Genomic DNA, 23,737 nt, shown 5'->3' on the forward strand with positions numbered 1-23,737 from the left:
CTAAAAAATACATGTTTTGTTTGCCCCACCAAGATTTATATGCTAACATTGCCACTGCTAACAGATATTGTAGAGTTTATGAGAATTTGGCACTCTACAGGGGAATTTCATGAGGCAATTATCTAGGGCTCGTCAATGTCTAATCTAAGAATACATTATGGTGTCTGAAAGAGAGGACATAGTAATTCATTTAAACTTCTAAATAAAACATGGTGCAGAAGCTATTGAATTTATTTGATGTAGAAACCCAACAAAAAACACAGTGATGTTCATTCAAGGGCGCCAGAAATTCAAAAGCAAGGTCTTGTTATGTAACTGTGCGTGTGTGTACCCTGGGGTCCTGATAAATCCAAGACATTGACCCACTATTACCTTGGGTTTAGAGATTATTATCTCTATAATGCCATTTGTCAAGGTGCAGTTAGCTTTAACCCGGAACTATGTATGCAGCTGTATTTTCAGGACGAGACACTTTGGACGGAACACATGATAAACGGTTAGTTTTTGACATATGATTTACATTTGTTTCAAGTCTTCCACTATTGTTTTAAAATGTAATCTGCCTTCATGCATGGCAAGTGCCACATTTTTCAGAATAGCTAGCTAACTTAGTTTGTCTAGTAATTAACTCTAAATCGCATAAACCTAACCAGTTGAGCGAGGTAGCTAGCTAATCCTGTTGAATTAATTTGTCAACAAACACACCCACGGTCATCTGCAGCACTGTGGCTAGCACACTCACGTAGCTACTACACTGTGGATGGTTAACTATCTAGTAGGGGAACAATTGTACTTTTAATGAATGACTGTGCCTTTATTTAGTTACTAACGCTAGCTAGCTACCTATTTGCAATGTACCAGCTATCTGATTAATTGTGTTTTCATTCATGTGTGACAACTGGAGAGCACACGCCGTCGGAAGAGATGAAGTGATTGATAATCCCGCCCGTAATCCATTCCTGTTCTAGTGCCTTGTCTCTTCTGCATTTAACGTTATGACCAAAGATCAGTCTGGACCAAACTACAAGCTAGTCTCGCTAGCCGCCTACCAAAGAGACATTTCCTGGACGATTGATGAGTTGTGAAGATGAGCACTCATAAAGCTGCGTTGTGCAAGGTCCAGATTTTAAAGTTATTTCTGACTTCGGCAAGGTGCGGGAGGATCACACGATTCCATGGTAAGAAGGGGGGCAAACAATGGACACTGCTCTCCAAGTGCATGCAGTATTTCACCCTGCTTAGAGTAAAACGACACGTCTACAGGTCTGGACAGAATAGTGATTTAGTAACAGATATTTATATGACAGATAAAATGACCATGTAGTGACATAGAATGAGTTAGCTACATACATGGGTCGTCATTGCTCATTCTGGCTTGTGTCTATACAGGTGTGTGTGGACTTTCCACCTCCACACCTGCCTCCAGTGCCAAGGTGTGCATAGTTGGAGGTGGCCCAGCTGGCTTCTACACTGCACAACACCTAGTCAAGGTGAGTGATGTCTCAGTGCTACCGTCCCCAAGATTTGAACCATCGGGTAGATGCTTCCCTTAGGCACAAATCTTGGATCAGAGCTTTCTTTCCCAAAATCCTGTTCCAATTTATTGCCCTTTCCCCCGAAGTGTAAACTAGGGAGTCCATTCCATGAGGGGAAGTTAACAAGTGCAGACTTCAGGAAGGATAGAGATTAGATGAAAGGGACAGCAGCCAATGTGTACTTTACACCCAGAGTTGACCTAATTCCCCACCTACAGTAATCCACCAGACCCAGGTCTTTGTTGTGCTACAGCTCTGTATTGTTTACATAGCTGAGAATTTGATCCTTTGGCCAAAAAAACACATTTATAAACAAAAGTACAGTCAATAGGAATCTATACCGTGTGTGCAAATGGAGTAAGGAGGTAAAGGCAATAAATAGGCCATAGTAATCAAATCTATTTATTTATTTACTTTTTTCTCCCCAATTTCATGGTATCCAATTGTTAGTAGCTACTATCTTGTATCATCGCTACAACTCCCGTACGGGCTGGGGAGAGACGAAGGTTGAAAGTCATGCGTCCTCCGATACACAACCCAACTGCTTCTTAACACAGCGCGCATCCAACCCGGAAGCCAGCCGCACCAATGTGTCGGAGGAATCACTGTGCACCTGGCAACCTTGGTTAGCGCGCACTGCGCCCGGCCCTGCAGTACAGCGCCCTTAACCACTGTGCCACCCGGGAGGCCCTTATCAAATCAAATTTATTTGTCACATACACATGGTTAGCAGATGTTAATGCGAGTGTAGCGAAATGCTTGTGCTTCTAGTTCCGACAATGCAGTAATAACCAACAAGTAATCTAACCTAACAATTCAAAAACTACTACCTTATACACACAAGTGTAAAGGGATAAAGAATATGTACATAAAGATATATGAATGAGTGATGGTACAGAACGGCATAGGCAAGATGCAGTAGATGGTATTGAGTACAGTATATACATATGAGATGAGTAATGTAGGGTAAACAAAGTTGAATAGTTGAAAGTGGCTAGTGATACATCTATTACATAAAGATGCAGTAGATGATATAGAGTACAGTATATACATATACATATGAGATGAATAATGTAGGGTATGTGAACATTATATTAAGTAGCATTGTTTAAAGTGGCTAGTGATTTATATTTTTACATCAATTCCCATCAATTTCCATTATTAAAGTGGCTGGAGTTGAGGCAGTGTGTTGGCAGCAGCCACTCAATGTTAGTGGTGGCTGTTTAACAGTCTGGCCTTGAGATAGAAGCTGTTTTTCAGTCTCTCGGTCCCTGCTTTGATGCACCTGTACTGTACCTTCTGGATGATAGCAGGGTGAACAGGCAGTGGCTCGGGTGGTTGTTGTCCTTGATGATCTTTATAGCCTTCCTGTGACATCGGGTGGTGTAGGTGTCCTGGAGAGCAGGTAGTTTGCCCCCGGTGATGCGTTGTGCAGACCTCACTACCCTCTGGAGAGCCTTACGGTTGTGGGTGGAGCAGTTGCCGTACCAGGCGGTGATGCAGCCCGACAGGATGCTCTTGATTGTGCATCTGTAGAAGTTTGTGAGTGCTTTTGGTGACAAGCCAAATTTCTTCATCTCCTGAGGTTGAAGAGGCTCTGTTTCACCTTCTTCATCACACTGTCTGTGTGGGTGGACCATTTCAGTTTGTCCGTGTCCGTGTACACCGAGGAACTTAAAACTTTCCACCTTCTCCACTACTGTCCCGTCGATAAGGGGGTGCTCCCTCTGTTGTTTCCTGAAGTCCACAATCATCTCCTTTGTTTTGTTGAGTATGCGGTTATTTTCCTGACACCACACTCCGAGGGCCCTCACCTCCTCCCTGTAGGCCGTCTCGTCGTTGTTGGTAATCAAGCCTACCACTGTAGTGTCGTCCGCAAACTTGATGATTGAGTTGGAGGCGTGCATGGCCACGCAGTCGTGGGTGAACAGGGAATACAGGAGAGGGCTCAGAACGCACCCTTGTGGGGCCCCAGTGTTGAGAATCAGCGGGGTGGAGATGTTACCTACCCTCACCACCTGGGGGCGGCCCGTCAGGAAGTCCAGTACCCAGTTGCACAGGGCGGGGTCGAGACCCAGGGTCTCGAGCTTGATGACGAGTTTGGAGGGTACTATGGTGTTAAATGCTGAGCTGTAGTCGATGAACAGCATTCTCACATAGGTATTCCTCTTGTCCAGATGGGTTAGGGATTCTGAAACTAAAACAGGAAACCCCCGTGCTCTGGTCTGTTCACCGCTGGTCCGACCAATCTGATTCCACGCTTCAAGATTGCTTCGATCACATGGACTGGGATATGTTCCGGATAGCATCGAACAACAACATTGATGTATATGCTGAGTCGGTGAGGGAGTTTATTAGCAAGTGCATCGGTGATGTTGTACCCACGGCTACTTTTAAAACATTCCCCAACCAGAAACCGTGGATTGATGGCAGCATTCGCGCAAAACTGAAAGCGCGAACCACCACTTTTAATCAGGGCAAGGCGACCGGAAACATGACCGAATACAAACAGTGTAGCTATTCCCTCCGCAAGGCAATCTAACAAGCTAAGTGTCAGTATAGAGACAAAGTAGAGTCGCAATTCAACGGCTCAGACACGAGAGGTATGTGGCAGGGTCTACAGTCAATCACGGATTACATAAAGAAAATCAGCCCCGCTACCAAAACATGCAGGCTCTCCTTCATCGCAGCCAATGTGAGTAAAACATTTAAACGTGTTAACCCTCGCAAGGCTTCCGGCCCAGACGGCATACATAGCCGAGTCCTCAGAGCATGCGCAGACCAGCTGGCTGGTGTGTTTACGGACATATTCAATCAATCCCTATCACAGTCTGCTGTCCCCACATGCTTCAAGAGGGCCACCATTGTTCCTGTTTCCAAGAAAGCTAAGGTAAATGAGCTAAATGACTATCGCCCCATAGCACTCACTTCTGTCATCATGAAGTGCTTTGAGAGACTAGTCAAGGACCATATCACCTCCACCCTACCTGACACCCTAGACCCACTCCAATTTGCTTACTGCCCCAATAGGTCCACAGACGACGCAATCGCAATCACACTGCCCACTGCCCTAACCCATCTGGACAAGAGGAATAACTATGTAAGAATGCTGTTCATCGCCTACAGCTCAGCATTTAACGCCATAGTACCCTCCAAATTCGTCATTAAGCTCGAGACCCTGGGTCTCGACTAGAGGTTGACCGATAATCGTCCATTCCGATTAAAACTCCCCCATACAGAAGACGCCTTCGTCCAATTACTTTTATGTGTAATGTATTGGGCTAACCTTAACCACACTGCTAACCTTATGCCTAACTTTAAATTAAGATCAAAAAGCAAATGTTTTTATGTTATGATATTGCCCATTCTAACTTTGTGGCTGTGGTAACTAGTGACCACTCTTTTTACTAGAGTAAATGTAAAATATGGGTTTGAATTTGAATTCAATCACTAGTTTTTTTTGTCAACTTTTTAAAAACTTTTTTAACATCAGTTATCTAAAAAGGCATCAACTAAAAAATATTGCATACGTTGTAGCTTACTTAGACCCTACTTTACATCATTTTAGGTTTTTGTGTTGTGCCCACTATCAGTTGAGACACTACATGCTCTTGAATACCGGGTGGGTGTCATTTCAATCATAGAAATAGAATGGACCAATCCCTTCAGACCATTGCAATTTACCTGGTACACCATTGACATAAACATTTAATTGAAATGTTAAGTTCTAATTACTACCCCAAAGATGGCTGCCGGCCCACCTATTGTCGAATGTCAACTTAAATGGTCATGTCTATTCTATTATCCATATTCCTATGATTTCATTAGGTTTGCTATGGTATAATTTAACCCTCAGTCCCGATACCCCATAAAAAATGGGCTTTTCATTTATCTGCCTGTTCAGCCCTTATATTTAGCATCACAATGCAGTGATTTACCATTTTCTTTTCAGGACAACCAGGGGCTACAAGTAGAACACAAACCAATTTGACATAAACAGTTGCATTCATGAGTTTTTGTGGCAAAAATCAATAATAAAAAAAGAAAGTCAGCCAAAGCAAAAACCTGATTAAAATTGAATTTAGGAATGCTGTAAGTACAAAAAACTACAAATGGTTTGCTCACTGGGGAATGAATATCCAACTAGTCCGTGACAACCGTGTAGAGTTTGACAGCAGCTGTGAGCTTATTACAGTATTCTAGGCACTGTCCTGAGATTGTCTACCTTACCTTTCAATAACTTTTGTATAAGCTTGTGATCACCGCTCTAATCACACAGTTTTGGTATCTATGGCTGCAGAAGAAATAGACATATCCAATGGTATAACGCAGAAGTCTGTAGACACACAATGTGTTTTCCAAGAGGTTAGAGGTCCAAAACGTGCTGGCGTTACGGTGGGACTCATTGGGTTAAAACAACAGACGAAACAGACGGGAAAAAATCTTGAGTTGAGGTGTTTTTAGATCATTGACGTGTATACGAAAGTATACAATAGTTTGACAGCCCTGTTTGTAAGCTTTTAAATGATAGCAATCTCAACTGTTTATTTTCCAGTGATGAAGAAATGGATGTCTCATGGTATGGTAGGGTAAGCAATATAGGTCAACTTTGAGCACCTTCTATCTCTTGAATGTTCTGGCATTCAAGTTTTAAAAGTAGCTTTCTGACAAAAAAGTAACTTCGACAATGGGAAAATATATATATGGAAGGTTTTGTTCATATCAAAGTGATGCTGTCAAAAAGTGATTGAATTCAAATGGATTTACCCATACTTGGTGATATTAAGAGATCATCTGAGAAATTGTATGTGCACAATTGCCTAATTTGCTTGGAACATATTTTTACAGGCAGCTACCGAGCCTGCTCGGAAATTGCTCATCAATTGCTGATTACTCTATCAATAGCTCTCATTTGTATTGTGGTACATACAGTATATAGCGACTGGCTGCTACTTGTATATTTCCCATGTGTAAAGATAGCATTATTTGTGGTCCGCGGTTGTTAAATGGCATGAATACATTTCCTGCACTTGCACACAAAGCCCTTATTTTAAAATAAAAGCCTACCAAGTCTGACAGTACCCGACAGTGTTGCTCTAGCAATACTGTCGGGTCAAATATAGCCCTGCATACGTCAATAGAGTCAAACTAAAGTAGTACGCAGGCCTGGGCAACGCCAATCCTCAGGGGCCTGATTGGTGTCACACTTTTGCCCCAGCCAACATATGTTTGGTTCATACTGGCATGTTTTTAAGTGTAAGCAAGGCTTTTTTTGTTTGTGTGTGTGTGTGTGTGTGTCTGTAAAAGACTCGGACAGATGTTCAGGTGGACATCTACGAGCGTCTACCCGTCCCCTTCGGGTTGGTCAGATTTGGGGTGGCCCCCGACCATCCAGAGGTCAAGGTCAGTATTGATTGATTAAATGATAGCCAGACAGAAGCAGACAAAATGCATATCATTGATTGAATCATGGCATCTCTCCTTCTCTCTCCTCCCTCTTCTCCTCTCTCTTTTTTTCTTGTTGTCTTGTCAGAACGTCATCAACACCTTCACCCAAACGGCCCAGCATGCCAGGTGTAGTTTCCATGGCAATGTGAGAGTGGGGAAGGACGTCACTGTGGAGGAGCTTCAAGAAGCCTACCACGCTGTGGTGCTGGTGAGACTACACCCCAAAGATCTACACCCCTAAATCACTGTGTGTGTGTGTGTTGGTTTTGTGTCTTTTAAGTGTGAGTATTTCTGTGTGTGTGTGTTTATCCGTAGAGCTATGGAGCGGAGGGGAACAGGACAATGGGTGTACCAGGGGAAGACTTGGCTGGGGTGTACTCTGCCAAAGACTTTGTCGGCTGGTACAATGGGCTGCCTAGAAACAGTGAGGTAATGTTGTCCTAACTATTTACAGAGGTGTAAGGAGAAAGTACTGAGCTTTTAAATCACAGGCTTCGACACACATTTCAGTGATATACAGTGCCTTCGGAAAGTATTTAGACCCCTTGACCTTTTCCACATTTTTCCACATTCCACATCCTTATTCTAAAATGTGTTAAATATTTTTTCCCCCCATGTCAATCTACACACAACAACCCATAATGACAAAGCAAAAACAGGTTTAGACATTATTGCTAATTTATAAAAAATTTAAATATCACATTTACATAAGTATTCAGACCCTTTACTCAATAACTTATTGATGCACCTTTGGCAGTGATTACAGCATAGAGTCTTCTTGGGTAGAAGCTACAAGCTTGGCCGCCTGCATTTGTGGAGTTTCTCCCAATCTTCTTTGCAGATACTCTCAAGCTTTGTCAGGTTGGATGGGGAGCTTTGTTGCACAGCTATTTTCAGGTCTCTCCAGAGATGTTTAGATCGGGTTCGGGCTCTGGCTGTGCCACTCAAGGACATTGAGACTTGTCCCGAAGCCATTCCTGCATTGTATTGGCAGTGTGCTTAGGGTCGTTGTCCTGTTGGAAGGTGAACCCGAGTGCTGATGTCCTGAGTGCTGTGGAGCAGGTTTTCATCAAGTAGCTCTCTGTCCTCCATTCATCTTTCCCTCGATCCTGACTAGTCTCCCTGCCGCTGACAAATGTCCTTACAGCATGATGCTGCCACCACCATGCTTCACCGTAGGGATGGTGCCAGGTTTCCTCCAGACGTAATGCTTGGAATTCAGGCCAAAGAGTTCAATCTTGGTTTCATCAGACCAGAAAATCTTGTTTCTCATGGTCTGAGAGGCTTTAGGTGCTTTTTGGCAAACTCCAAGTGGGCTGTCATTTGCATTTTACGGAGAAGTGGCTTCCGTCTGGCCACTCTACCATAAAGGCCTGATTGGTGGCGTGCTGTAGAGATGGTTGTGGAACCTTCTGGAAGGTTCTCCCATCTCCACAGAGGAACTCTAGAACTCTGTCAGTGACCATCGGGTTCTTGGTCACCTCCCTGACCAATGTCCTTCTCCCCGATTGCTCAGTTTGGCCCGGGGGGGGGGGCAGCTCTAGGAAGAGTCTCTGTGTTTTCAAATGTTTCCATTTAAGAATGATGGAGGCCTCTGTTCTTGGGGACCTTCAATGCTGCAGAATTGTTTTGGGTACCCTTCCCCAGATCTGTGCCTTGCCACAATCCTGTCTCGGAGGTCTACGGACAATTCCTTTGACCTCATGGCTTAGTTTTTGCTCTGACATGCACTGTGAACTGTGGAACCTTATATAGACAGGTGTGTGCCTTTCTAAATCATGTCCAATTAATTGAATTTACCATAGGTGTACTCCAATCAAGTTGTCGAAACATCTCAAGGATGATCAATGGGAACAGGATGCACCTGAGCTCAATTTCGAGTCTCATAGCAAAGGGTTTGAATAGTTATGTAAATAAGGTATTTCTGTTTCTAAAAACCTGTTTTTGCTTTGTCATTATGGGGTACTGTGTGGATTGCTGAGAATTTTTATTTAGTCAATTTAAGAGTAAGGTTGAAACGTAACAAAATGTGGAAAAGGTCAAGGGATCTGAATACTTTCTGAATGCGCTGTACATAAATCTGTTTATCTCGGTCCCTCTCCATTTCTCTTTCTCCATCCTACTAGCTTAGGCCGGATCTGAGCTGTGAGACGGCTGTCATTCTGGGGCAGGGTAACGTGGCACTGGATGTTGCGAGGATACTGCTATCTCCTGTAGATATTCTGAAGGTAAGATATGCTTGCCTGACGACTCACCCAAAATTTAATTCCACTGCTCTATCGCTCCAAACATTGTCTGAAACTGCCATCCTATAAGTTTTTTGTGTTGACCTCAAAATGAGGGCCCTTGTACAAAACTAATTAAACAGCAAATGGGTCATCTCTAACAAATCTAACGAATCACAATATCAAAGTTGATAACATCATCATGTAGGCCAGCTCTGGGCCAACCCAATCGGAACGCTCAGAATGTGTTTGCATTCTAGAGAACGGTAATGGAGGAAAGCAAACCCGGACTCATTGTGGAGAAGAAACGCTAGTTTGGACAGAGCGATGTGGATGGGTAGTCAGACTAGAGATATGCTGCCACGCATCTACCCAAATACATTCTATATCTGATCTCTCTCTGTCAAGGCCTAAATCCTACCATTGTGTATAAAATGTTAAAGCACACAGAAAGAAAACAATCCATATCTGCATATCTCTGGATTAGAGGTCGACCGATTGTGATTTTTCAACGCCGATGTCGATTTTTGGAGGACCAAAAAAAGCCGATACCGGTTAATTAGTCTCAAATAAACAATCAATCATGTTCAATTTGGTTTAAATAATGCAAAAACACAGTGTTGGAGAAGAAAGTAAAAGTGCAATATGTGCCATGTAAAAAAGCTAACGTTTAAGTTCCTTGCTCAGAACATGAGAATATATGAAAGCTGGTTCCTTTTAACATGAGTCTTCAATATTCCCAGGTAAGAAGTTTTAGGTTGTAGTTATTATAGGAATTATAGACTATTTCTCTCTATACCATTTGTATTTCATATACCTTTGACTATTGGATGTTCTTATGGGCACTATAGTATTGCCAGCCTAATCTCGGGAGTTGATAGGCTTGAAGTCATAAACAGCGCAATGCTTGAAGCACCGCGAAGAGCTGCTGGCAAATGCAGGAAAGTGCTGTTTGAATTAATGCTTATGAGCCCGCTGCTGCCTACCACCGCTCAGTCAGACTGCTCTATCAAATCATAGATTTAATTATAATAACACACAGAAATTCGAGCCTTATGTCATTAATATGGTCATATCCGGAAACTACCATCTCGAAAACAAGACTTTTATTCTTTCAGTGAAATACGGTTGAGCCAGGCGGCCCAAACTGCTGCATATACCCTGACTCAGCTTGCACAGAACGCAAGAGAAGTGACACAATTTCCCTAGTTAAAATAAATTCATGTTAGCAGGAAATATTAACTAAATATGCAGGTTTAAAAATATATACTTGTGTATTGATTTTAAAGAAAGGCATTGATGTTTATGGTTAGGTACATTGGTGCAACGACAGTGCTTTTTTTTGCGCTTGTTAAATCGTCACCCGTTTGGCGAAGTAGGCTGTGATTCGATGAGAAATTAACAGGCACCGCATGGATTATATGCAACACAGGACACGCTAGATAAACTAGTAATATCATCAACCGTGTGTAGTTAACTAGTGATTATGTCAAGATTGATAGTTTTTTATATGATTGTTTTTTATAAGATAAGTTTAATGCTAACTAGCAACTTACCTTGGCTCCTTGCTGCACTCGCATAACAGGTAGTCAGCCTGCCCCGCAGTCTCCTCGTGGAGTGTAATGTAATCGTCCATAATCGGTGTCCAAAAATGCAGATTACCGATTGTTATGAAAACTTGAAATCGGCCCTCATTAATCGGCCATTCTGATTAATCGGTTAACCTCTACTCTGGATATATAATTATTGCTAAGTGTCAGGTGTCTCCATGTAACCCCTTCTTTGTCTCATTCCCGTGTAGAAGACTGATATCACCCAGCATGCACTAGATGCCCTGGCAGAGAGCAGTGTCCGCAGGGTGCTCATTGTGGGGCGCAGGGGACCCCTACAGGTGGCCTGCACTATTAAGGTGAGGCTCTGACCCCTAACACTTAACCCCTGACCACTACAGGTGGGCTGCAGAACACAGGGAGCACACAGGTTGATGTCTCACATTTGATGATTCATATTTGATGATTAACATTGTATGTATTTTTATTGTCCAAACACGAAATGATGAAGTCATATTTATGAGGGTTTAAAGTTCCAAGTGCAATTGTTTTGTTCTGTATATCAGGGACTATTTATTACTGCATAGTATTTGTGTTGGTTTTGCATAGTGTGATTCTAGATTGTGGGACAGTTTCCATTCACAACATACAATTGACTGTGACGGTTTGCCATGTGAGTATACGTGCCAAAGGTTTAGCCTTTTATCTGCCTAAACATCCCCACATCTTTATAAATGAACTTTCCCTCAGATCAGGTCAGGGGTAATGTGTTGAATCCACCGTGCCTCCAACTTGACAATCCCCTATCATTGTAACAAATATTTTGGAAGTTATAGAAATGCATTTATTAATGTCTTCATTTTGTTTTTTTCCCACATTTATTCGATTTAAAGAAAAATGTATGCATACTGTTAAAATGATATGTGAGCTAAAAATGTAAAAACATGAAACACAAACTTTTTCTACTTCTAATTTGTTCTACTTCTTTGACGAACACTTAAGACAACTAGATTACAAAGCGTTAAGAGTTGCGTTCATAACCATCACCTTGTATGTGGTTAAATCAACATTATTTTTCCAAACACTCATGGGTGTTTATTTGTTGTGTCTAGGAGCTGAGAGAGATGGTGAACCTGCCTGGCACCAGACCAGAGATGGAGGCGTCTGAGTTTGAGGGCATAGCAGAAACTCTTAAATGTGAGACACGGCTGTTTAGTTCCTCTTAAGGTTTCTCTCATTAAAATCTTCTGCTATTGACTTGTATCCTTGTCCTTAGTAATGTGATGTCACACACTGCCCTTCACAGGCCTCAACAGCATCTGTATTCCCTTCCCCTTCCCTAAGGCCTCCATTGCGACCATCTATCTGACAAGGAACATGCTCCAAACCCCCCCCTCTCAATCATGTCGGAACTCTGCAGACCAGCAGCAGTATATGTTTGCTCTACCATAACCCAGATCGTCAATGGTTACAGAATCAGATTAACATCCATTTGTAAATTCTCCCTTGTCTTCAAACCAGCATCTCTCTCTCTCTCTGCCTTCCCATCAACCTGTTCCCCATGATAAACTGTCTCTAATCTAGACTGTCCGCTCTGCTATCACAGTCTTGCGAGGGCGTTTCAGAAGTCTGAATTATTTACTCGATTGTCAGTCACATATTCACAGTATTTTCTTAACCATATTGAGTATAGGACTATGGATTTTCATCTTACATTTACATTATGAGTCATTTAGCAGACTTACAGGAGAGCAACTTACAGGAGCAATTAGGGTTAAGTGGCTTGCACATCGCAGATTTTTCACCGACCCAGCAACCTTTCGACTAAGGGGATGACATAATGGAAATTATCTATTGGAACGGTGCTTCTTCAGACAGCCTGAGGGATTCTTTTTGCACGGAAAAATAAATTGAAACAAGTTTGACGTGTAGGAGCTGGTTTGGCAACATATGGTGTCTCGGAAAAGTACCTGAAAGTTTCAACCAAGGGTTAGTGTAGATTCCTATGTGTGTGGGCTGTCTTATTTGGGTTTATGCCTGAACTGTAGGTATGTGTTGATACTTCCCCCCCTAGCTTTTGTTCAACTTGTTTATTTTTGTCAGTATAATTTGACTGTAATTGTGTGTGTCCTCTCAGCGCTGGCCAGGCCCAGGAAGCGTCTGACTGAGCTGCTGCTGAAGGCTGCAATAGAGACTCCAGGGGAGGAGGAGTTGGAGAGACGGAACAGGGCAGAGCGGGCCTGGGGATTCCGCTTCCTCCGGAAGCCCCTGGAGGTCCTCCCCTCCACTGACCTCATCAGGGCCGCAGGGATACGATTGGCTGTCAATCGGCTGGAGGTGAGCCGGGTGCTTTAGGAATAGATATACTGTGGGATCATCTCTTGAGCTTACCCTCTTACTCTCTGTTGTAATTGATTGTCCCTACCTTCCCAGATAAACCCAATAAAACCTTTTTCATTAAACACAAGACAAGGCCATATTGTCTGAAGCTGGAACAGAGAAGCGCCTAGGTTAAGCTGGCCCCGGCCTCTCTCTGTCTCTCCCCAGGGCGACGGTGAGGGGGTGAGGGCAGTGGCCACCGGTGAGGTGGAAGATGTGGAGTGCGGCCTAGTCATCAGCAGCATCGGCTACAAGAGCCTTCTCATCGACCCCGCCGTCCCCTTCGACGCCCGAAAAGCCATCATCCCCAACACTATGGGCCGCGTGCAGCAGACTGCAGGTGTGTATGGGTGCGTTCGTCTGCCTGCCTTAAACACAAGCTAATTGGAAAGATGGGCCCCATTTCCCCCCAAAAGGTGTATATATGTAAGTATTTTCATTTGTTTTTAATTCAGATAGGGCTAACATGAAATGAGAGTGGTGACCCAGAGAGAGAGGGAGATACAGAATAGCAGTGGGGTCGGGATTCTTACCCACGCTAGGGTGGTGGATATATGCCGCAGGCGGTGGGGTTTCGATGATCGACCTCAGACCACTATTGAGGTCTGAGAAGAAAGTCTATCCCTTTTGGATTGAACTGTCCCCTTTAACCTGTGTGTGTGTGTGTGTGTCGGCAGGTCTGTACTGCAGTGGCTGGGTGAAGAGGGGTCCCACGGGGGTGATAGCCACCACCATGAACGACAGCTTTGACACAGCCAGGACTCTGCTACAGGACATTGGTAAAGGAACACTGGATGTATCCACTGTCAAGCCTGGCTCACAGGGGGTCTCCACCCTCCTGGAGAAAAGAGGTACTGCAACTCTTTAGCACTGTGTTGATTATTAAAATGATTCAATTCACTTCAAATAACAACATTTTTCCTGTGAGGAAACTTCTTGTGTGCAATAGTACGTACAGTAAATGCAATACAGCAGTGTACCGGTGTTACGCCTGCAGTGCTGTATTTGTGTTTTAACTTCTCTCATGTACTATTTACATCAGGGATAGGCAACTTTGATGGGAGTGGGGGCCACAAAAAAATCTGAATTCATCATGAGGGACCACAGATCCTCTCGGGTCGGCGTACCCACATGTGCATTTCTGTTTTACAGCTAATTACCTGCAATTATACACGTAGATGATGTGAGCAAGACCTCTAAACAGGTCAGCGTTCACAAGGCCGCGGGGCCAGACGGATTACCAAGATGTGTACTCCAAGCATTCGCGGACCAACTGACAAGTGTCTTCACTGACATGTTCAAACTCTCCCTACATACATGTTTCAAGCAGACCACCATAGTTCCTGTGAAGAAAGCGAAGGTAACCTGCCTAAATGACTACCGTTGGTAGCCATGAAGTGCTTTGAAAGGCTGGTCATGGCTCACATCAACAACAACATCCTAGATACCCTAGACACACTCCAATTAGCATAATGTCCCAACAGATCCACAGATGAAGCTCAATCACACGCCACTCTGCCCTTTCCCACCTGGACAAAAGGAACACCTATGTGAGAATGCTGTTCATTAACCTCTTGAAACTAGAGGGCACTATTTTCAATTTTGGAAAAATAATGTTCCCAAAGTAAACAGGCTATTTTTCAGGACCAGATACTAGAAAATGCATATAATTGACAGCTTAGGATAGAAAACACTAAAGTTTCCAAAACTGTAAAAATATTGTCTGTGAGTATAACAGAACTGATTATGCAGGCGAAAGCCTGAGAAAAATCCAATCAGGAAGTGACTCTTATTTAGAAACCTCTGCGTTCCTATGTGTCCCTATTGAGCAGTGAAAGGGATATCAACCAGATTTCTTTTTCTATGGCTTCCCTAATGTGTCTAGTGTCACAAGACATAGTTTCAGGCTTTTATTTTGAAAAATGAGCGTGAGCGACAACATTGCGTCAGTGGTCAGCTGGTGGCTCAGTGATGTGTGCGTAATAGACAAATGCGGCCATTGTTTCTCTCGCTCCTACTAAGAAGCCAACTGACCCGGTTGATATATTATCGAATAGATATTTGAAAAACACATTGAGGATTGATTATAAAAAAAACGTTTGCCATGTTTCTGTCGATATTATGGATCTAATCTGGAATATTTTTCGGTGTTGTCGTGTCCGCAATTTCCGGTCGATTTCTCAGCCAAACGTGAAGAACAAACAGAGCTATTTCGCCTAACAAAAATAATCTTTATGGAAAAAAGGAACATTTGCTATCTAACTGGAAGTCTCGTGAGTGAAAACATCCGAAGCTCAAAGGTAAACAATTTAATTTGATTGCTTTTCTGATTTTCGTGACCAAGCTGCCTGCTGCTAGCTAGGCATAATGCTATGCTAGGCTATCGATAAACTTACACAAATGCTTGTCTTGCTTTGGCTGTAAAGCATAATTTCAAAATCTGAGATGACAGGGTGATTACCAAAAGGCTAAGCTATGTTTCAATATATTTCACGAATATGAATATTTTCAAGTAATATTTTGTCCATTGTGTTATGCTAATTAGTGTCAGTTGATGACAATTCTCCCGGATCCGGGAGCGGTAGTTCCAAGAGGTTTTAACTATACCTCAGCGTTCAGCACAATAGTGCCCACAAAGCTAAGGACCCTGGGACTAAACACCTCCCTATGCAACTGGATCCTAAACTTCCTGACAGGTTGTCCCCAGGTGGTAAGGGTAGGCAACCACACATCTGCCACTGTGATCCTCAACACTGGGGCCCCTCAGGGGTGCGTGCTCAGTCCCCTTCTGTACTCCCTGTTCACCCACGACTGCGTGGCCAAGCACGACTCCAACACCATCATTAAGTTTGCTGACAACAACGGTGCTAGGCCTGATCACCGACAATGATGAGACCGCCTATATGGAGGAGGTCAGTGGCAGTGTGGTGCCAGGAAAACACCCTCTCCCTCAACGTGAGTAAGACAAAGGAGATGATCATGGACTACAGGAAAAGGAGGACTGAACACGCCCCCATTCACATCGACGCAGGTGTAGTGGAGCGGGTCGAGAGTTTCAATTTCCTTGGTGTCCACATCACCAACAAACTATCATGGTCCATACACGTCAAGAAATTCATGAACAGGGCACGACAATGCCTTTTCCCCCTCAGGAGACTGAAAAAATTTGGCATGGGTCCCCAGATCCTCAAAGTTCCACAGCTGCGCCATCGAGAGCATCCTGACCGTTTGCATCACCACCTGGTATGGCAACTGCTCTGCAGTTGGGGGTAGTGCGTACGGCCCAGTACATCACTGGGGCCAAGCTTCCTGCCATCCAGGAAAAGTTGAAGTTGGAGTTGGAAGTTTACATAGTTTACACAATTCCTGACATTTAATCATAGTAACAATTCCCTGTCTTAGGTTAGTTAGGATGACCACTTTATTTTAAGAATGTGAAATGTCAGAATAATAGTAGAGAATGATTTCTTTCAGCTTTTATTTCTTTCATCACATTCCCAGTGGGTCAGAAGTTTACATACACTCAATTAGTATTTGGTAGCATTGCCTTTAAATTGTTTAACTTTGGTCAAATGTTTTGGGTAGCCTTCAAGCTTCCCACGATAAGTTGGGTGAATTGTTGGCCCATTCCTCCTGACAGAGCTGGTGTAACTGAGTCAGGTTTTTAGGCCTCCTTGCTCGAACACGCTTTTTCAGTTCTGCCCTCAAATTTGCTATATGATTGAGGTCAGGGCTTTGTGATAGCCACTCCAATACCTTGACTTTGTTGTCCTTAAGCCATCTTGCCACAACTTTGGAAGTATGCTTGGGATCATTGTCCATTTGGAAGACCCATTTGCGACCAAGCTTTAACTTCCTGACTGATGTCTTGAGATGTTGCTTCAATATATCCACATAATTTTCCTACCTCATGTAGCCATCTATTTTGTGAAGTGCACCAGTCCCTCCTGCAGCAAAGCACCCCCACGACATGATGCTGCCACCCCCGTGCTTCACGGTTGGGATGGTGTTCTTCGGCTTGCAAGCCTCCCCCTTTTTCCTTCAAACATAACAATGGTCATTATGGCCAAACAGTTCTATTTTTGTTTCATCAGAGCAGAGGACATTTCTCCAAGAAGTACACTCTTTGTCCCCATGTGCAGTTGCAAACCGTAATCTGGCTTTTTTTATGGCGGTTTTGGAGCAGTGGCTTCCTTGTCCGAGCAGCCTTTCAGGTTATGTGGATATAGATACTTTTGTACCTGTTTACTTCAGCATCTTCACAAGGTCCTTTGCTGCTGTTCTGGGATTGATTTGCACTTTTCACACCAATGTAAGTTCATCTCTAGGAGACAGAACACGTCTCCTTCCTTGAGCGGTATGACGGCTGCGTTTTTTTTCTGATGTCTTGGCTGATTTCTTTAGATTTTCCCATGATGTCAAGCAAAGAGGCACTGAGTTTGAAGGTAGGCCTTGAAATACACAGGTACACCTCCAATTGACTCCAATGATGTCAACTAGCCTATCAGAAGCTTCTAAAGCCATGACATCCTTTTCTGGAATTTTCCAAGCTGTTTTAAAAGCACAGTCAACTTCGTGTATGTAAACTTCTGACCCACTGGAATTGTGATACAGTGAATTATAAATTAAATAATCTGTCTGCAAACAATTGTTGGAAAAAATGATTTATGTCATGCACAAAGTAGATGTCCTAACCGACTTGCCAAAACTATAGTTTGTTTACAAGACATTTGTGGTTGGAAAATGAGTTTTAATGGCTCCACCCTAAGTGTATGTTAACTTCCGACTTCAACTGTATAAACTAGGCAGTGTCAGAGGAAGGCCCTAAAAATTGTCAAAGACTCCAGCCACCCTAGACAGACTGTTCTCTCTTTTACCGCATGGCAAGCGGTACCGGAGCGCCAAGTCCAGGTCCAAAATGCTTCTTAACAGCTTCTACCCCCAAGCCATAGGACTCCTGAATAATTAATCAAATGGACACTATTTGCATTGTCCCCCACCACAACACACACAGTCACTTTAGCCCTACTTACATGTACAAATTACCATGACTAACCTGTACCTCCACACATTTACTCGATACCGGTACCCCCTGTATATGGCCTTATTATTGTTATTTTATTGTGTTAGTTTCTTAACTCTATTTTCTAAACTGCATTGTTGGTTAAGGGCTTGCAAGTAAGCATTTAAGGTAAGGTCTACCTACACCTGTTGTACACCTGTTGTATTTGGCATATGTGACAAATACTATTTTATTTTATTTTACCATAGGGTGGAGAGAAATGTTTGCGGTTTTTAATGATATCTGGGTGAGACTGAATAACAAAATAAATGGAGCCCCCCCCAGACTGTAATTGGACCATGATAACAAGTTTAAATAGCTGTAGTAAAAAAATTTATTAAAAAAAGTTTGCTCTGAGGGCTTTCAAAAGTGCCCGCGGGGCGCCAGTTGCCCATCCCTGATTTACATGATAACAAATCATGACGGCTGGAAATGGCCTAAGGCAAATGGTAATCTTGCCGACTCCATACAGACCATTCTCTGTCACTAAGATGCCATAAATGGAGCCTGACTAAAGAGAAAGGGATAATAATAACAATGTATCTCCACTGTAATGTAAACTCGGCAACAACAAAAAAGAAACATTCCTTTTTTAGGACGCTGTCTTTCAAAGATAATTTGTAAAATTCCAAATAACTTCACAGATCTTCATTGTAAAGGGTTTAAACGCTGTTTCCCATGCTTGTTCAATGAACATGTACCTGTGGAACAGTTGTTCCTTTTTTTGCTGAGTTTAGGTATGTTGAGGACTAAGTATCAGCTTCCACAAGTGTTAGCGTCCACCTTGATATTTTACAAAAACGACCTACCTCCCTGTGCATGACTGTAGGTGTGAAGCCAGTTTCGTTCTCTGACTGGGAGAAGATCGACAGTGAGGAGACGAGGAGGGGAGAGATCAAGGGAAAGCCCAGGGAAAAGATGCTGGACGTGGGAGAGATGCTGCAGGTAGCCCGGGCATAGGGACAAGGGACCACACACACAGGTCATATGGATCAGAGGACTCGACAACCAAGAAGTGAATAAGAACCACTGACCACACACACAACTCTGGTCCAACCCCACTTTTTATGCCACCTACAGGCCACGAACTTGTCTGTCTACGCACACGATCAATTTAGTCCCTGACCATGCAATGCCAGTCATACAATACCCAAGTTCCAAGTTGACTTGCCATATGTAATAAATACACTTTACATCTTACTCACCAGAGCTCTCATTGAAACAATGGTGGTGTTTCACTGCAGTACTAGTGATTTTAATGGTTGTGGCTTGGCGCTAATAAAAACAGTCAGGGCCTGGTTTCCCGATAGCGATGGAATTTAGGCATACAAGTGTTTTTAATGATGCATCCATATTTCTGAAGATGTAGTATGTGTTTCTCAATACACCACAGAGAGAACGTTCGCTAAGTGCGTTGTTGAGGCATGTGTCGATACAGATAGGATCGAGACAAAAAAAAGGCAGTGCTGCTCTTGGATCAGCGTTCTCCGTTCAAATAACACCTTAAACATTACAATTATTCCACAATACTGTCGATGGATCAGCTCATGGAGAGATTATCGCCTATGGCTCCAAATCTTAAAACACTGGATTTGGCACATCATTGTGCACATTAGGCTACACATCATGAAATATATTGAGTAAAAAAAATAGACAGTAGCCTAATGGCAAACTAAAACTAAATTGAATGAACATTGAAGTTTCGTATATAGGCCTATGTAGCTGTAGGTCAACTATTTATCTTTTAATGCACTCGTCTGGGTTTTCATTTGAAGCATATTTTTATCCTTTACTTATTGTAAGAATTTTAAAGACATTGGCAACTTTATTTGTAGTCAACTTCGTTGTGAAGTTGTCGACCGTCACAGAGAGACAAATATCTTGATTTTATGTTTAGCGGTAATCTTCTGTGTATGAAGTGACGCGGTAGGAAAAAACGCATCTAATTACGCACTTAGCTGTTCTACGAGTGGTCTGAGGGAGACGCTAAATAACAAGCGTTTAAGTGCAACTTTAGTAACAATGGATTTGGGAAACAACTCTGAGATTTAACGATGCCCCGTGAAGGTTCTAACAATGAATTTAGCTTTAAGATGCCTTATGAAAACTGGGACCTAGTCTCTGTTGCATTTCCATGAAGACTTACATCAGTGTTCCATGAAGACCCCACATCAGTGTGTCACTACTGTTTTATGTTAATGTAACTAGTGTAATTGTGTTTTCATTAAGAGTGTGACACTAAAAACTTGGTTAGACCTGAATCAACAACCTCTGCATCATCAAAGCAAGTTAAAGGTGTTAAAGTTCAGTTAGCCATATACACTGAGTGTACAAAACATTAGGAACATTTTCCTAATATTGAGTTGCACCCCCTTTTTGCCCTTGGATCAGCCTTAAGTCGTCAGGGCATGGACTACAAGGGGGATGCAGGCCCATGTTGACTCCAATGCTTCCCACAGTTGTCAAGTTGGCTCGATGTCCTTTCGGTGGTGGACCATTCTTGATACACAGGGGAATGTGAAAAACCCAGAAGTGTTGCAGTCACCTTGTATTTGAGTTAAAAAAAAATACATATCTGTTTTACTGTTTTGAAATTAATGCACTTTATGTACAGTGCCTAAAGAAAGTATTTAAACCCCTTGAATTTTTCCACATTTTGTTGTATAACAAGGTGTGATTAAAATATTTTTGTCAAAGATTTACACAAAATGCTTGAATGTCAAAGTGGAAGAAAAATGTTAACATTTGTAAAAAATACAGTACCAGTCAAGTTTGGACACACCTACATTTCTTTATTTGTACTATTTTCTACATTGTAGAATAATAGTGGAGACAAACTATGAAATAACACATGGAATCATGTAGTAACCAAAAAAGTGTTATTTTGATTTGTTTATTTTATATTTGAGGTTCTTCAAAGTATCTTCTCTTTGCCTTGACAGCTTTGCACACTCTCGGCATATACTGAGCACTTGTTGGCTGCTTTTCCTTCACTCTGCGGTCCAACTCATCCCAAACCATCTCATTTAGGTTGGGGTTGGGTGATTTGTGGACATTCAAATCAAGGCCGGTCTGGCTAGTCCAGACAGGACCAAAAAAAGACGTTGGCGTCGGTCCGTGCTTACTAGGGTGTTACAATTCAATTTTATGAATGCCCATCCATGTGTTAGGCCCACATTTGTAAAACAGACTGTTGCATTGGCTTTATTAGTCCCGATACCTGTGACTAATCTATTTTGCTCTGAATATCAGCTACCCAACTTTATCAGGAGTTATCCTGATCCTATTTGGAATGTGTTTACACAGCGGGAAATGCATGCGTTTAACACAAAATCCGGGGAGTGGCCAGCTGAGTACAAGTCTATCATCTTCATATAAATGGATGAGAGAGTGTCCTACTGCCTGACCTATGTTGTTGCTGTAAATTTAGAGTGTGGGGCCTAGGATCGAGCCTTGGGGTACCCCCTTGGTGACAGACAGTGGCTGAGACAGCAGATGTTCTGACTTTACACATTGCACTCTTGGGGTGGCAGGTGGCCTAGTGGTTAGAGCATTGGAAAAGTAACCGAAAGTTTGTCCGCTTGGGGAGTCGATCTTGCAAGGTAAAAATGTTGTTCTGCCCCTGAACAAGGCAGTTAACCTGCTGTTCCTAGGCCGTCATTGAAATTAAGAATTTGTTCTTAACCGACTTGCCTAGTTAAATAAAGATAAAATAAATTAACTCTTGAGGTAGTTAGCAAACCAGGCCAAAGATCCCTCAGAGACACCAATTCACCTTAGCTAACCCACAAGAATGGAATGGTCTACCATATCAAAAGCTTTGACCAAGTCAATAAAATAGCAGCAGGTAGCCTAGAGGTTAGAGCATTGTGCCAGTATCCGAAAGGTTGCTGGATCGAATCCCTCCGAGCTGACAAGGTAAAAATCTGTCGTTCTGCCCCTGAACAAGGCAATTAACCCACTGTTCCCCGGTAGGCCGTCATGTTCTTAACTGACTTGCCTAGTTAAATAAAGGTTTAAAAAAGCCAGTCAGTTGATTGTTGACAAGTTTTTCTAACACTTTTGATAAACAGAGCAAGATGTATATTCAAATCAATGTATTAATCACAACTAACTTTAGCCTTCTGGATAGCGGAGTGCACTTATTTCTCAATTTCCTGAACGAGAGCCAGTCAAGCGGAGCATGTATTAGTCACACGCACCGAATACAACACCTTACAGTGAAATGCTTAGTTACGAGCCCCTAACCAACAATGCAGTTTAATACTTTTATTTCTATACATTTTAAAAGAAAATTAACAAGTAATTAAAGCGCAGCAGTAAAATAACAATAGCGAGACTATATACAGGGGGGTACCGGTACAGAGTCAATGCAGGGGCACCAGTTAGTCAAGGTAATGTGTAGGTAGTTATTAAAGTGACTATTCATAGATAAGAGAGTAGCAGCGGTGTATATTGGCCTATAACGGTTAGGATCAGTTTGATCTCCCCCTTTAAATAAAGGACACACCGTGGCTGCCATCTAAGCAATGGGAACCTTCCCAGAGAGGAGAGACAGGCTCGGCAATGATAGGAGCTGCAATCTTAAAGAAGAAAGGATCTAAACAATTTGACCCAGATGGTTTTTGAGGGTCAAGTTTAAGGAGCTCCTTAAGCACCTAAGACTCCCTGCAGGGAGAAACTTTATAGCGGGGCAGGGGAAAAAGAGGGAGGAGCATCGGAGCTAGACGCATTAGAAGGGCTGGGGGAACTGCGCCTTAAAATAACTAACTTTAGCGTTCTGGATAGCTGAGTGCACTTATTTCTCAATTTCCTGAACGAGAGCCAGTCAAGCTGAGTATGCATGTGCTGAGCCTTTCTCCAAATAACTCTTGAGGTGCTGAACCTGTTTTTAATTCTTATTTTCTTTGTGGGGTGTGTTGGTTAACAATGCCACTGAAATCATGTTATAGGTATACTTGGAATCATTAAGGATGAGAAAGTTTCCAGGATACAAAAAATGCAGGCACACTCGCTTTCCACTGCTTTCCACTATACACTGGGAGATACATTTCTCAACAGCACAATAATCTAGAACGAAGCCAAATCTACACTGGAGTTGTTTACCCTGACGTTGAATGTGGCCGAGTTAGTTTTGACTTAAATCTACTTAAAATATGGCAAAACCTGAAAATGGTTGTCTAGCAATGATCAACAACAAATTTGACAGAGCTTGAAGAATTGTTTTAATAAATGGGCAAATATTACACAATCCAGGTGTGTAAAGACTCCCTGCTGTAATCGCAGCCAATGGTGCTTCTACAAAGCATTGACTCTGGGGTGTGAATACTTACATAAATGAGATCTGTATTTCATAGAATAAATTTGCTCAAATGTTTTCATGTGTGTAGATCAATTTAATCCATTTTAAACAATGTGGAATAAGCCAAGGTGTATAAAGGCTTTCTTTAATTGATCCTTATATTCTGAACCAGTTCTCTCAATGTATTCTAGTGAGTCGGTCAACAATTCTAATAAAGGTACACCATATTTAAAGGG

At 42.6% G+C, this 23,737-nt stretch overlaps 1 protein-coding gene across 2 annotated transcripts; it reads left to right on the forward strand.

Moving 5' to 3' along the window:
• Positions 1-416: 416 nt before the first annotated feature.
• fdxr (ferredoxin reductase) lies at positions 417-23,734 on the forward strand. 2 transcript variants are annotated; one of them, XM_020460436.2, is made up of 13 exons: positions 417-496; positions 969-1,178; positions 1,390-1,490; positions 6,843-6,938; positions 7,069-7,191; positions 7,299-7,412; positions 9,110-9,211; positions 11,010-11,117; positions 11,871-11,955; positions 12,896-13,095; positions 13,306-13,477; positions 13,815-13,988; positions 19,029-23,734. In XM_020460436.2, exons 2-13 carry the CDS (start codon positions 1,088-1,090, stop codon positions 19,157-19,159), a joined length of 1,497 nt encoding a protein of 498 aa, XP_020316025.1. In that variant the 5' UTR covers positions 417-496; positions 969-1,087; the 3' UTR covers positions 19,160-23,734. The 2 variants fall into 2 exon arrangements, with proteins under 2 accessions (XP_020316025.1, XP_020316024.1); XM_020460435.2 differs by having other exon boundaries at positions 483-1,178.
• Positions 23,735-23,737: the final 3 nt, after the last annotated feature.

This window comes from Oncorhynchus kisutch, linkage group LG25 (assembly GCF_002021735.2).
Source record: "Oncorhynchus kisutch isolate 150728-3 linkage group LG25, Okis_V2, whole genome shotgun sequence".
Taxonomy (NCBI): domain Eukaryota; kingdom Metazoa; phylum Chordata; class Actinopteri; order Salmoniformes; family Salmonidae; genus Oncorhynchus; species Oncorhynchus kisutch.